At 34.7% G+C, this 16,466-nt stretch overlaps 1 protein-coding gene across 1 annotated transcript in view; it reads left to right on the top strand.

Annotated features, from left to right (window-relative positions):
• The window catches only part of ZPLD1 (zona pellucida like domain containing 1), a 43,961-nt gene that overhangs the window by 16,205 nt on the left and 11,290 nt on the right, over positions 1–16,466 (top strand). The window contains exons 2-6 of the mRNA XM_021070499.1: positions 1,732–1,952; positions 5,089–5,270; positions 7,629–7,701; positions 11,732–11,829; positions 12,731–12,811. Coding sequence (XP_020926158.1) covers positions 1,732–1,952; positions 5,089–5,270; positions 7,629–7,701; positions 11,732–11,829; positions 12,731–12,811 — 655 coding nt within the window. The remainder of the gene's footprint in view (positions 1–1,731; positions 1,953–5,088; positions 5,271–7,628; positions 7,702–11,731; positions 11,830–12,730; positions 12,812–16,466) is intronic.

Genomic DNA, 16,466 nt, shown 5'->3' with positions numbered 1-16,466 from the left:
ATTACTTAGATGACTATCCTGTCATTTACCAAAAAATTTTTTTGGCTTGTTTTTCCTTTTTTGAACAATAAAGACAATGTCTCCAAACAGCCTAATCAGTTTTACTTTGTTTTTCAATTTTTGAGAACCAAATGTATGTTTTAGATTCCTTATCTCAGTGATAAATGCAAGAGTGTTAAAAGAGTGGTAAGGTTACTGTCTTAATTTCTTAAGTTTGCTGTAACAAAGTTCCACAAATAGAGTGACTTAAAACAACATAAATTTATTTCCTCATAATTGCTGAGGCCAGATCAAAATCAAGGTGTCCGTAGGGCTGAGTTCCCTCTGAGGCTCTGCCCAGCTTATGGCGGTTTGCTGGCAGGCTTTGCTGTTCCTTGGCTTGTAGGTATATCACTTCAATTTTGTCTTCACATGGCATTCTTCCTGTGTCTCTGTCCCTTCACATGACATTCCTTTTGTAAGAACACCAGTCAAATTGGATTCGAGCCCCACCCTACTCCAGTATGACCACCTCTAAACTAAAGGGAGGGATACAATTCAACCTGTAATAGTGACCAAAAGCAGTAAAAGCTTCTATCACTAGGGAATTACTCAGTGTCAGCCAAACTCTCCATTTTCTATGTATATTTTCTTTTTCTTTCTTTCTTTCTTTCTTTCTTTCTTTCTTTGGTCTTTTTGCCTTTTCTAGGGCCACTCCTACGGCATATGGAGATTTCCCAGGCTAGGGGTCTCATTGGAGCTGTAGCTGCCAGCCTACACCAGAGCCACAGCAACACGGGATCCTAGCCATGTCTGCGACCTACACCATAGCTCACAGCAATGCCGGATGCTTAACTCACTGAGCAAGGCCAGGGATCGAACCTGCAACCTCGTGGTTCCTAGTTGGATTCGTTAACCACTGCCCCAAGACGGGAACTCCCTTCTACATATATTTTCTTTGGTACATGTAGAAAAATAACTAAATAGAGATATGAAAATGTGTGTGAGTGTGTGTGCATGTATGTGTGTGACTCTTTACCTGATAGACCTGGAATGGATCCCATCACTGATAACTCATGAATCATGGAAAACTGCTGATTATGTTTTATGTCTCCATGCCTAGTTCATTGTTTTTATTGAGACATAGTCATTGGCAAAATTTTCTTATGGTAGGCCATGCATTTCTGACTGTAATGTCAGTAGATTAGTTTTCATCCTCTTCCTCTCTGGTACAATAAGATAAAGTGGAATCTGTATGGATGGCTTTTGTTTCTACATCCTGGGTAAGACAGGTTACAAAATACTAAAGTGCTCACCAGTTTGGCTTAGGATGGATTTTTAACTACTCCTTCCTTAAACTTGGGAAAATGCATCATTTGAAGTGAGGCTTACCACAATAGACAACTGATTTAAATAATTCAGTCACCCTCTTGTGAATTTCCTCCATGACCTATTTTTTCACTCAATTCTCCAATCATTTGACGCTACTTAACCAACATTTAATGTGTATCCACTGTATACCAGGCACAAGAAACAGAGATGAACTGTCATCTCTATGCTCAAAGATCTCTTCCTAAATAACCAAATCAAAGACTCTTTTTCACGGTTATTTTTCTTAATACTTTCACATTGGATTAGGGTATATTCAAGTACAGGAATGAGTTAAACAGATCAAGGGGATGCAAATGCATAAGTTTATTCTTGGACCCTGTACTGTGTTTTTATGACTTTTTTTAATATTTTTTATTTCAGCGGAAAGAGACATCAATGTCTACTGTGGGGTGCAGGCCATTACAATGAAGATTAATTTTTGCACAGTACTTTTCTCCGGTTATTCTGAAACAGACCTGGCACTGAACGGAAGGCATGGGGATTCCCACTGCAGGGGGTTCATCAATAATAACACCTTTCCTGCAGTGGTCATTTTCATCATCAATCTCAGCACCTTGGAAGGCTGTGGAAACAATTTAGTGGTAAGATTAAGTGTGAAATTGTGTGCTAGGTTTGGGGATCATAACTAAAAAAATCTCCCCATTTCATGAAATAATCAGAAGTCCAAATAATCTTTTGAGAAAAAAGTTCTAATAAAAGTGAATGAATCACTTCCCATTGCCTATATGAGGCTTCTGCTCCCAAACACACAATTTTATTTTCCAGTAGTGGTCCTATTTATTGTAGCTGGCTGTTGAGGGAACGAAGACTGCCTAGAGTATTATATTGTGTAACTGACATTGAGGAATATTTCTCTACAGTTTATCATTAGCTACGTTCCTCAGGTTTTTATGGAAGTATCTTCTCATACAAAAATAGTTTGCTCCAATGAGTTTGGCAGTGAATCATTTGGCTTATTGCTTCTTTCTGATCTCATTCAGAAAGAAAGATTAAATATAGGAGTTCCTGCTGTGGCTCATTGAGTTAAGAACCCAACATAGATTTTGTGAGGATGTTCGATCCCTGGCCTTGCTCAGTGTGTTAAAGATCTGGTGTTACCAGAAGCTGCAGCTTAGGTCACAGATGTGGCTCAGATCCCACCTTGCTGTAGCTGTGATGTAGGCCAGCAGCTCCGATTCAACCCCTAGCCTGGGAACTTCCATATGCCACAGGAGCTGCCCTAAAAAAGAAAAAAGAGAGAAAAAAAGAAAAAGAGAAAAAAAAAAAAAGAAAGATGAATATAGAATGGGAAACTTAGAATTTTCTAGGAATCATATTTACCATTGAATGACCCACACACTGTTTTGTAGAAGAGAACTATCAGCATTTCCAGTGTAAAATTCTTCATTGTGTGGGACTATCCTTTGAATTTCAAAATATTTATCAGACCCAGTTTTACCCACAAAATCCCAGTAGCATGCTCTCATCAGTCATTGCAAAAATCAAAAGACCACTTCAAGTATTTCCACCTTGAATCAGAACTAGTAGTCTATACTGTTCATTTATTTCTTCATGCATGGAATACCAAAAATAGAATTGAAAGAAGCATTCATTCACTCTCCTGAGAATTAAAATTAATTGAAACAAAAATATTGTGATTTAAGTGGTGTTACACTGAAATTCATTGAGCACTATTTTTCTTTTGTTTGTTTAAATATAGTCTTATGGGTAAATCCCAGCAAAAACAAAAAGGAGATTCAATGAGAATGACTACTTAGCCCAGAGAAGGAGAGTCTGGCTTTTCCTCTTGGATAAATTACTGTTTGGGATTAAGGGAGAAGGCTTGATTATTCTAAGGGCAAGGCTTTTAAGACTTGGTGGGAGATGGGAGACAGGAAAAAGAGATTTCTTTGAATCTCTTTTATCTTTTCCCCAAGGGCAGTTCTCTCTAAGTCGACAGCTTGAGTATTGTTGACTCTTTTTTATTAAAAACGTTTATTCATCTCTCTGAGTTGTGTGCAGAGAGGTTATGAAGGGGACCTGAGGGAGACTGAGGAAGAGCGTTGGAGGTGGATTATTATTACCTGGCTGAGCTTCCTCATCGAGGGAGGGCCCCAGGTAGAGAGGGGCAGGTCACCTCCTCCCTAGTAGCCCAAGGCCTCTCCTTCAAGGAGCTTTCTACTTTGGATTCACTTTGCCCTGCTGCTGAGAAAGCAATTCAGGAGAAATGCCAAGGCAAGCATCTGTGTGTGTGTGTGTGTACATATGCATGTTCCTTTTCTTTCTTTCTTTTTTTAAAGAGCTGATACAAAAACTCTGGTATAAAAATTGATATATATATATATATACACATATATACACACACACACATATATACACACATACATATATATATATATATATTTTTTTTTTTTTTTCACAGACACGTGTATGTTTAGCTGCCCAGTCAGGCAGGCAATCAATGAATTGAGGGGATTTACTTATTTTTAATTTTTGCCTTAGATGCCACCAGCTTTAGGATCTGCTTCAAGAATAGTTGGATATGAGAAACATTAAGTAGACTATTAAGTCCTTTGGATTAGAATCAAAATGTTTTCATTTGTAATGACTCTGGGTCTCTTCATGAATCAGTTAGACAATTGCTTCAACTTTGCCCTTGTGCTCCTAGTTTCACGTATAAAGGGCTTCTCTTGTTGAAAATTAAGTGTTACAGGTCTCCATAATATTTGCTAAAATGTTTATTGAGAATAATACTGTATTTGACGTGGTGGGAGAAGTTGTATTCCTGTACGGTATTACTAAGGTCAATAACATTACTGATTAATCCTGAAATGGTGGTTCTTAAATTTTAGTAGGGTTGGAGAATCCATTGAATGCTAATCAGTCCTAGGAAAATATACACATAGACAATATTATTATATCAATTCTAGGAGTTTGTGATTCCTCTGCAACTTATCTATGAACTATTGCCCTGGGGATGAGGATCTTCATGTACCACAGAGGAGCACCCTGAGAATAACCTTCAGAAAATTTGTAACCTTAACTCATTTGTTTGAAATTTATCTCAGGTGCCCCAAAATGCTCATGTCACTAAGCTATGTGGAAGGCACAGACACAAACAAGACCAAGAAGGTCCTCTGCCCTCCGAGAGCTCTAGTGATGGATGAGGACATGCTGAGTCAGACTGCTCAGGCACTGTGATTACTTTGGTGATGGAGACAGAAGCTGTGGGGGACTTGGGAGAAGTTTTCAGGGAGGATGAGATCCAGGGGAGAAGTAGGATGAGGTGGGGGAGAGAGGAAGCAGGAGGCATATGTGCAAAGGCTAGAGCAAGGGCCTTGGGGCTGGGGCATTATTAACTAGGAATGGGAGCCTGGAGATACAAAACTGACATGGAAAACAAGATTAACAGGGGTCTTTTAGGTCATGCCATGGGGTTTGGACTTTACCCAGGACTGTTTTCAGATTCCTATTGTAGCACTCTGAACATATAATCTCTCTTTTCTTATTTATGAAATATATATAATGTGTAAGTATCTTTCATAAATATGAAATTTTGTTTTAAAGACACATATGATCACTTATAAGTAGCACTATATGTATATAATTTCAAAACCATGCCATTATAGTTGAAATAGACCCTAGAAATGATCTAGTCTAGTGTTTTATTTTGCACATGAATTGCCTAGATTTATATGTAGCTATTTAATCACTATGCTTGATCAACCATTCTAACAGGTATCCACAATTCCTGGAGTCAGTGCTTATGGAAATGCAACTTCAGTACAAATAGGAAATATTTCAGGATATATTGATACTCCAGACCCACCTACGATCATCAGCTATCTACCTGGGCTTCTTTACAAATTTAGTTGTAGTTATCCATTGGAATACCTGGTTAATAATACCCAGCTTGCTTCGTAAGTCTCATTTTATTCTTGCTTTCTCATGTTGTTTTTATGTTTAAGTCATTTTTATTCTTTTTTTTTTTTTTTTGTCTTTTTGCTATTTCTTTGGGCCGCTCCCGTGGCATATGGAGGTTCCCAGGCTAGGGGTCTAATCGGAGCTGTAGCCACTGGCCTACGCCAGAGCCACAGCAATGTGGGATCCGAGCCGCATCTGCAACCTACACCACAGCTCACGGCAATGCCGGATTGTTAACCCACTGAGCAAGGGCAGGGACCGAACCCGCAACCTCATGGTTCCTAGTCGGATTCGTTAACCACTGCGCCACGACGGGAACTCCATAAATCATTTTTATTCTTAAGGGACTTACAAAGGTAGCAGAATTTGTTGAGAATATCAAAACTCAATCTAATGGAAACCATACTAGGTATCTATCTATCTATCTATCTATCTATCTATCTATCTATCTATCTATCTGTCTATCTATCTATCATCTGTCTTTCTGTCATCTATCTATCCATCTATCTGTTGTTTATCTATCATTTATCTATCAATACATCTATAATTGTTATTGTTATTACCTATAGCAAGAGCTCAGTTTTAATTTCGCTCCCCCCAAATTAAAACAGGCTCAAACTAGTCAGGTGTCTGCCTTGGATTCTCCTACTTCAGAACTAAGAATCCAAGAATTCTTTTCTGTGGAAAGGTTCATTTGTGCCATATATTAGATTCCAGATGTGTGATATCATATGATATTTGTCTTTCTCTTTCTGACTTACTTCACTTAACATGAGAGTCTCTAGTTCCATCCATGCTGCTGCAAATGGCATTATTTTGTTCTTTATGGCTGAGTAGTATTCCACTGTGTATATATACCTCATCTTCTTAATCCAATCATCTGTTGATGGACATGGAGAATAGACTTATGATTGCCAAGGGGGACAGGGAGGGAGTAGGATGGACTGGGAATTTGGGATTAATAGATGCAAACTATTGCCTTTGGAATGGATAAGCAATGAAATCCTGCTGTATAGCACTGGGAACTATATGTAGTCACTTGTGATGGAGCATGATGGAGGATAATATGAGAAAAGAGAATGTATACATGTATGTGTGACTGGGTCACCTTGCTGTACAGCAGAAAATTGTCATAACACTGTAAACCAGCTATAATGGCAAAAATAAAAATCAATATAAAAAAATAAATCAAATTAAAAAATTTATGCAACTGATTAAAAAAAAAGGAATCCAAAAATCTCGATGCTTATGCAGTCCTGAAGGACCTGTCATGTTTCCTGTTTGTAGATCATTTGGTCACTACATTGTTGGGTCCCATTTGCCTTCAGTCCCTGCCTTATGCTTTCTCTCTTGGACTCTGGTGCCCCAGAATCTTAGGCTTCCTTGCCTCCTGCTGAAGTATTACCTGAACAAATGCTGATGATTCCCAGGAAAGGTGGTATCACATAGAGCCAAAGAACTTCGTACATGGACTGAGGCCATTGCCTTTTGTTTATGGTCATGTATCTACTCATGACTCCCAAAACACATACTCCAAGACAGGTTTACATCCACATTACAACAGAGTCACATGGATTTGCCAAATATTTTTAATTAAATGTGGTGATTGTGTAAAAACTTTCCCTCTTGAATTCTAGAGTTTTCTATCACTATGGTAAAGTTATTATTTTTTCCTAGTCACAAGGGACTGGGGGTGTAACATTCTGCTTCAGTTGAACAATATTTTTAAATGATTTAATGGCACAGTGATGATAAACAACTTGGTCAAAAGCCAGATTTTGATGTAGAAAAACAAGAATAGAAAAGCCTTGAGTCAGGAGGCTACAGGTACAGAGGGAAATAGGTCAGAGTCTTTCATTCTGCTTCCCTCATCTTCCCACTAAACACATTTCTAAATTTCAATGCACATGATCATTTATTTGTTTATTAAATACATATTTATTATAAATGTACCATGCATCATGCAATGTGTTTCAGCAGTGAACAAAGTAAAACAAAATCCCTGATCTCATTAAACTTCTATTGTAATGGAATAGATGAAAATGTATTTGTATCAAATTCAACATTTTTTTGCAGATGTTTTTCTGCAAAAAGTCTCACATGTGTAATAAAAAATGGAAAACAAAGATTCCTTTATAAATAAAAAGAACATAAAGAACAGCTTTTCTTGGTCCCTCTTGCTTTTTGATTATTTACCTGTTCAGTGATTTAAACAGTATGTACACTCCACGCCTAGTTAAAAGTATGTCAGTATTGCTCAAGAGCTTTGATGTCTTAAATCTAACATTAAGGTGTAACTGAAATTTTAGCTTTAAAATCTTACCTGTGCTTTCCTTTTCCTCAATCTGTTTTAGGTCCTCAGCTGCTATTTCTGTGAGGGAGAACAATGGTACATTTGTCAGCACTTTGAATCTGCTCCTTTATAATGTAAGTTGATGGGTGAAGGTTGTTATTTTCTTTCTCACTGTTCTGAGGAGCCATTTATGTGAGTAACTTTTATATATAAATCCACCAAAAGCCACATTAACCCCGTTATACTTTGGTAACATTTATTCATCTTTACTACTATTTTAATATATCTTAGCAATAAAGGTATATTAAAAACATTATTTTCTAGAAGTTGATACATGATTTAATTTTTTTTATAAATGTGAATCTGCAGAGTTACTCCACGTGTTCATCTACTTTCATAAGTATATATGTATTTATATGTGTGTGTGTGTAGCCATAGTCAGGGGTCAAGTTTTGGGAATAATGTATTTGTGATACAAAGATAGGAAAAGTCCAAATGATATTTTGCATGAAGGAATGATGTTTGGTGATGAATGTGCTAATATTTCTAGTATGGGTTTTTGCTATTGTCAGTTCTGTCACATCTGACATAATTTGGGTTGACTACATGGTATTGTCTAAACTTTTGTCATGTAAATATCGACAGTGGCAGCAAAATGTGAAAAATACATGAATTTCTATTTATAACTCTAACATTAATCCTCCAAATTATATTTTCATGTTGATTAAAAATTTTTATTCATACATTTTAAATGCCTGATTTAAATATCAATTTTTCAATCTATCAACCAACATTTTTGTAAATTATGAATCTGATTTTTACATTATTATTCAAGTCATCATGGCACTGAGTTATAATTCATGCAACTGATTTAAAAGTCAGTGCTTTATACTTTGAATATAATGAGCTATAAATATTGCAGTAGGACATTTTCCAAAGGCATTTAGAAAAATCATGTTTATAAGTTTGTAGTCTGACACCACAGAGTTCTAAACAACAAATTAAAATGTGTTGGAATGAAGATTGCCTTTCTGTCATTTCTAAACTTTTTTGTGTAAGGAGAAGCTGCCAAGACGCTTGGTTTTACAATACTCAGCAAATTGTGCCAATATTCCTTTCCAGTATGGGCAGATATTTATTATTGTTGTGGGCAATAATTCTAAAGTGGAAAGTTTCTATCTGTTAATTTAAATGTGTAAGCTCTCTGATGTAGAATTGTGGTGACTGGTTTGGTTTAATATTATTTGTTAGAACTGAGTGAAACAAAGATAAGACTTCCTGATCTTAAAAAAGTGAAAAAGATACCTATATGACATTTAGAAATACCATTCTTTCCTGTAAAATTAAACTGTTTTCTCACTAGAAAAGCAGAGAATCAAAATTTAGAAGTGTGGATTTGAGGAGAGCTTTGCTGTTAAGCCCTTTCCTTTATCATTAGAAAAAGTATTATAGTCCTGTTACTAACTAGACCTAATCCTTCAAAGGATTTCCAGAATCTTAATGCCAAATAAAAGCCTATAATTTAACGATAACCTTAAGAGTTTAATTCTATGGTAAAAAGGTAATTGTTTGAAATCAGACTGTAAATGAAACACATCCTAAAATCCTTTTTGTTTTTAACCAATTTGCAATGAAACTGTTACTAGTGATTAAATTAATAAATTAAAATTTAAAGGTTATCTACTAACCAGTTATTTAATAAAATTTAACCTCTTCAAGACAAACTAGATTTTTATTTTTTGTAAAGTAGTAGACTTTGGGTTTTTTTAGAACAGTTTTAATATTATAGAAAACTAGATTTAAAAGTATGGAGAGTCCTAAAGATGTCCAGTGCCTGCCTATGATTTCCTCTGTTATCTTCACTATGTTTTATGGGACATGCGGCATACTTTTTACAATTGATGGACCAATATTTATATATTAATAACTAAGGTCCATAGTTTACATTTAGGTTAACACTTCATGTTGTATATTCCATGGGTTTTGACAAATGCATATGACATGAATCCATCATTACTGGGTCATACAGAAGGGTTTTACTAGTTTTTTGTTTTGTTTTTTTAACATGGCACCATTACAGTATTTTGTCATCTTGCAGTACATTAAAAAACTAGTAATTTACAATGAAAAAAAAATGGTGTGTTTTAATTAATCCAAAACCATATTTATTATCTACTTGGAACACTAACATTTAGCTGCCCAAATGTGATTTTATTGTAGTATTTCAAACTAAGTATTATTTCACAACCATTAGGGGCCATACATTCGTATTTCACATGCAGAGTTCTTTATTTGTAACTCTAGAAATGATGAAAACATTATATACCTACTACTCTTATCCTATGGTTAGTTCTTTGGAAAGGAAATGTATACTCAGTTTGGATTCAGTGCAATTGTTTATTTCTATGTGTTCTGTGATTCGGTAAATATAGAAGGACAATTTTTCTTGTTAAAAACAATTCCTGGTATTGATTATGTGATTTCAATATATGTAGGTTTTTTCCACTTGAACTGTAACCTTATTTTTGCACAACATAAATAGATCAGTTTCCTGCTTTGTGGAATTAAAAGGGAGAATGACTGTGTGAATTTGAATTGCAGCTAAAAAAATAGTTTCTTTGGAGCAGATACTGAAACGGTAAATCTGAATTTGAGTTATGGTAATTATGAATGCTTTTTAAAAAGTTGAAGAAAAATTTTAAATAAATTAATTGATTTTAGGGACAATGTTGTACCAATAGGAATAAGCAACTATAGAAAATAAAGTCAAAAGTTCATCTTTTAGAAGAATTTTAGGAGAAAAATTTGATGATTCAATATTAAACCACAGCTGAGTCATATCATTTTCAAATGACTTTGTAGTATAATGCTTATTAAAATGTAAGCATTCTTCTGGACATTATTGATGCGAGTACAAGATGAAAGAGCTGTATAGTTAATGAAGTGTGGATAACTTGGAGAAGTTGGAAAGGGGAGCCAGGAAGATTTAACTAAAAATACAACCTATAAGAAATGGTTAGTAGAAGTAATATAATTTATCACAGAAATACAGAAAAAAAGTACAGCATATAATCCCTCATTTATCAGGCTTTATTTAGGAATGAAATGTTCCATGTGAATGTAACTTTTTCAATAGTGAAGCATTCATACTATTATTATTTTAATTTAAAAAATTCAATATCTGTTGTTTTCTTCTTGGCCTTCTTAAAGAGAGTGAGTATGCTCTGTATTTTGACTTTGCTTGATGATGATGAGATTTCATAATGAACATTAAAAATACCCTTTTTCTGCACAATAGCATTATCTTCAGAGTTATTAAATTTGGAGGAAACAAATTGTCTCAATGCTAAATGTTTTGATAGCTTATGTTTTAGAAGTTTCTTTTTTATTCTGCATCTTTTCTGTTTTTCTTTACTATCCAATTAAAGCTGTCACTTCTCAATTTCTAATATGCTGCTTTAATCTACATAGAATGGGTATAAGTAAGCGATATAAGTAAGCTCTCCAGAATTGGTCTAAAATAAGAGTTAAAGGTAGAAATGAAGTCATAAGACACCCTTCTGTAAGTACTTACTACCTAAGTTAGTGCAGGAATTCTATGGCACCCATTTTGGCAACCCAGAGAATATATAGTGACCTTTATTTTGGATTTCTATAAAATGCAAGTAATTTCAAACTGCCAGATAAGAGACTTAGGGTAAATGAAAGATTATCAAGAGTATAAAGATTTAACAACTCTAAGGGCAAAGGGCTTAAACTGAAGCAGATATAATTTAAATAAGCTGAATATTAGCCAATAGTATAATTTAAATAAATGGAATATTAATTTAAATAAACTGAATATTGAAAATAAAATATTAGACAAACTAAATACTAAGCTCTGGCTAGTAACCATTGCATATAATTTAAATACACTGAGCATTAAGCACAATATATGGTAAACTACGGAAACAAAAAGATTTATGCATGAAAATGAATTGGTTATGGTTTAGGGACAGTCTAACAAGAACTAGAGGATTAACAAGGTCCTTTTTGGAGTTGCTTCTATAAATTTATGTTGATTTGTCCCCTATTCTTTTTTATAGGACATCATTATTTTAAGTAAATATTTTGTTTTTAGGAAGGCAATGATGGATTAATTGCTTATTTTTTTTTCATCATTAGGATTCAACCTACAGTCAGCAGCTAATTATCCCAAGTATAGGATTACCTTTGAAAACCAAAGTATTTGCAGCTGTACAAGCAACTAATCTGGATGGCAGGTATTTTCACACTCTTATCTTTTGTTGGCTAAAACATTTTGGCTATCTAAAGCCTCAGGAATCATAAAGTTAGTTCATTTCATTTTTAATTAAAAAATATTGTCCTTGTGACACCATTTAGGGATGCTAATAGATAGAAGTAACAAGTTACAAAGATTAAAGAGTGACACTCACTTTATGTCATTAATTGGACAATAATAATTCTCCCATAAAGGAGGAGGGGTAATGACTGTGGCTGGAAGAGAGCATGGGAGATCTGGAAGACCAGGATATTCTGTTTTTTCATCTGAAAGAGGGTTAATCAGATTCAGTCATTTTGTGAACACCTGTGATTTGTGCACTTTTCTATGTGTATGTTACTATTCAATAAAAGTTTATTAAAAAAACAAGAACTCTCACCATAGGGATCTGGGCCAAAATTATATAAAACAACCCCAGAAACCTTTCTGGGAAAAAAATTAATCAAATTTCATTTGATACTTAGAAAATCCAGAATGATAAAAGATCAGAAATCAAAAGTAAAGATCTATTTCTATCCTAATAAAAAAATTGTTACATGTAAATGGTTAATTTGGGGTTTCTCATATGTTATTACTTAAACTCTGCATCCTGAAGAGATTAGTATACTCTAGAAATTTGGCTCTATTTTGCCTTCTCGTTATGTCTTTGTGGCATTTCTATTCTTGGATATATGCGATTCTGGATGTGTGATGGCAGTTCGTTTCAGACTTTTTAAACACTCTGTGTTTAGGAGAACATTTTTAACAAATAAATCTCCACAAATAACTAATAAAAAATGTATTTCATGGGGTAGGATATTTGTCAATATTTACTTACCTTGGATTAGTAACTAATATCCAAAAAGAGATTCCGACTAGATTATTCTTACCTCTTTCTGCAGATGGAATGTCTTAATGGATTATTGCTACACCACCCCTTCAGGAAACCCAAATGATGATATTCGATATGACCTCTTCCTTAGGTAAGTGTCTAAGTCTTGTATTTTTAGCAATGACTCAATTGTAAATAACTGAAATAGAAAGATCTAAGTCAGATAAACAAATTACAGGCCACTTGCATAGCTTTAAATTTCAAGTTTTATGTTTTGAACTTTTAGTCCTCATAAAGTTGGAGTATAAAAGTGGAGAATAGTTGTCAACATGAAATGCTGATAAGGCTGTTGTTGAATTAGAGTTGCAAGTTTGGTCCATCAAAGATATTTTATTCATCTTTAGTACATGTGGGAATATTTCACTGTCTTGGGAAAAGCAATAGTTAGGGTACTGGCAATAAGAGAAAGGCAGTGAGAGGGTAGTATTTATCTGAAGCTAGCCTCTCATGGTATGTCAAAAGAAGAGTAAAATTAAGGTAATACTTTAGGTAATTTAGACCCCTAAATGCTTTACTTCATTCATCAGTATATAATATGGAAGTATAATACAGTCTACCACTCCTTTTTTATTAGCGTCAATACTTCAACTTCATTCCCCAATAGACAGTGATAGAATGAATGTAATCTACATTTAAGGAAAGGGACATTGATCATAAAAACATTCAATCACCCCAGTTCCCTTTCAGCCTTTTTATCTGACATAACATACTTGAGAGTCAAGCAAGTATGATGAGAGACTACTCATCATGTTATAAAATGCTTTTGGCACTGATCACTGCCACTTATTGACACTTGATGGGAGTAATATGATGGGAATCCAACAAAATAAATTTTATTGGCTAATTAAGGTTAAGATGATACTCAGAGGGTATGATCAAACTGACACTTTTATCTCCCATTGCTGGAAGTGTTAATTAGGGCAACATTTTTTGGAAACAATGTCAGTATGTATCAAAAAACCTTAAAAGACTTTGTAACCTTTTATTCTATGTTTGTGAATCAGGAAGAATATTCTAAAATATTTATGATTTTCATGTCTGTCTGTTATTTAAAATAGTAAAACATGGGAACAAACTGCATTTTCAGCAGTACGGAAATGGTTAAGTGAATATTGCAGAGAACCAGTAAGTTGAGAGCTCACGCAGAAACTATAATCTTATAAAGTTATTTATAAAATAGAAGAAAAACCATTGGTTCATTTTATCTCTTCCCCTTCTGTCTTCTTGATTATTTCTATCTTTATAAATATGTACTTCCTTAAAATTTAAATGTATTAAAATATGACATGAAAGAATCAGCATATACAATTGTTTGTACAGTTGACCTCATTTATATAATATCAGAAAAGACTGTAAGAAAATACATCAAAAAGAATGAATATATGTATGTGTGACTGGGTCACTTTGCTGTACAGTAGAAAATTGAGGAGTACCCATCGTGGATCAGTGGTTAACGAATTTGACTAGGAACCATGAGGTTGCGAGTTCGATCCCTGACCTTGCTCAGTGGGTTAAGGATCTGGCATTGCTGTGAGTTGTGGTGTAGATTGCAGATGTGGCTCAGATCCCGAGTTGCTGTGGCTCTGGTGTAGGCAGGTGGCTACAGCTCTGATTAGACCCTAGCCTGGCAAACGCCACATGCCACAGGTGCAGCCCTAGAAAAGACAAAAACAAACAAACAAACAAACAAACAAAAAAAGAAAATTGAAAGAACAGTGGAAACCAGCTATAATGGAAAAAAATAAAAATTATTAAAAAGAAGTTTCCCAGTGGTTATTTTGTATGTGGTAAGATTGCAGATCATTTGGTTTTGATATTTTTCTTATTTCCCAAAATGTCTATAATGGTTGCATAATAATAACCTGGACTATGATCTCAGACTTGTAGCGTGATTATGGATTCAGCTCAGTTCTCCTTTCAGTTTTCCTCTTGGAAGATTGAAATGAGTAACTAAAAAAACTCCTCCAAATGCCATTTTCAGTGAGGCTAGGAGGAAAAGAAAACTAGAAATTCCTAAATATGTGTTGGTGCAGGAAGCAATGTGGAGAGAGGTGGCAGGAGAAGCAGGGAAGAAAAGTGAATGCTGAGGGTCTCAGCCTCAAAGATCCCAGAAATGGCCAGGATAATTTCACCCCTACAACAACAGAGAATCACAAGCTAACTGAATTGGGAAAAGGGGATAGAGGAAAAAAACCCATAAAATACCAAAGAAAGAGGGACATCATCAAGAAAATGAGAAGGGTATGGCTCTAGCATATGTTACAGTTAATAGAAGCTGTAAACTTTTTAAAGGAATATAATGTGAGATTAGACACATAGGCAAACTTTGTAATAGTGAGTTGAAAAATAGATCCAAAGCATGGGAATTTACTATACAATAGATTGTGATAACATGCAAATCAGTGAAATTAACACAGATTTTAAAAATAGTGCTGAATAGGAGTTCCTGTCACGGCTCAATGGTTAACAAAACTGACTAGGAACCATGAGGTTGCAGGTTTGATCCCTGGCCTTGCTCAGTGCGTTAAGGATCCGGCATTGACATGAGCTGTGGTGTAGGTTGCAGACGTGGCTCGGATCCTGCGTTGCTGTGGCTCTGGTGTAGGCTGGCAGCTACGGCTCCAGTTCGACCCCTAGCCTGGGAACCTCCATATGCCTCGGGAGTGGCCCAAAAAAATGGCAAAAGGCCAAAAAAAAAATTGTGCTGAATAGTAGACAATCAAAAAATAGCACAGGATCTGTACTTTACTCAATATACTATGATAAACTTTAGATTATTAATTTTAATTTAAAGACTACATCTTTGAAAATGGTGAAAGAAAACATAAAAATACATTTAGAACTTTGGAGTAAGGAAAATTGTCTTTAGCCCATATACTAGAAGCCATAAAATAAAATATTTAAAATTAAATTACAATAAAATAAAATTTCTGTACATGTGCGTGCACATACACACAGAGTGAAGATGTGCAAAGCCAAACAACAAAGTAAAACAATTTGTGATTTATGTAACAAACAAAAGACCATTATTCTTAAGAATAAAGAATTTATAGGAATCAAAAGTAAAAGATTAACAATACAATAAAAAATTGGGGTAAGGAACACAAACAATTTTCAGAAAAGAAACCCAAATGACTTAATATATATAAAAATGCACATAATCATTCACACCACTAAAAGACAAATTAAATCTATATGGTGATAGTTTATTGTTCCTATCAAATAGGGAACTATCCCAAATTCTATGCATATAGTTTGTTAATGTGGTTCTGAGGGGAATAAGTTTTTTTTAATACATTGCTGGGGCAGTACAAAATGCAACAATGTTTATAGAGGGCAGTATGGCAAAATCTATTGAATGATCCTGCAGATATATTTTCTAGATAACCTTGCACATGTTCAAAATGATGTATTATAAAGCTATTCATTATTTTGTAAAATGCAGAAGATTTGAAACAATGCAAGTGTACATAAATGGGACACTGGTTAAATAAATCTCGCACATGTGCATGATGGAATAGTATACAGCTGTGAACAAAGACTGAGGGGGCTCTCTAAATAGTGGTATGGAAAGATCTCTAAGCTGCATAGCTAAATTTACAAAAGGAAAGGTACAAGTCAACATATGTGGTGTGCTATCATTTGTTTAAGAAGGGAGGAGCATTGAGAATGTATTGCTCCTGCTTCTATTTGCATATGCCCTTTGAGGAGGCACTAATATGCAAGATCACCTTGGGCAGGTTTGC

Source organism: Sus scrofa, chromosome 13, assembly GCF_000003025.6.
Source record: "Sus scrofa isolate TJ Tabasco breed Duroc chromosome 13, Sscrofa11.1, whole genome shotgun sequence".
NCBI lineage: Eukaryota > Metazoa > Chordata > Mammalia > Artiodactyla > Suidae > Sus > Sus scrofa.
This window is presented reverse-complemented; position numbering and strand designations above follow the sequence as displayed.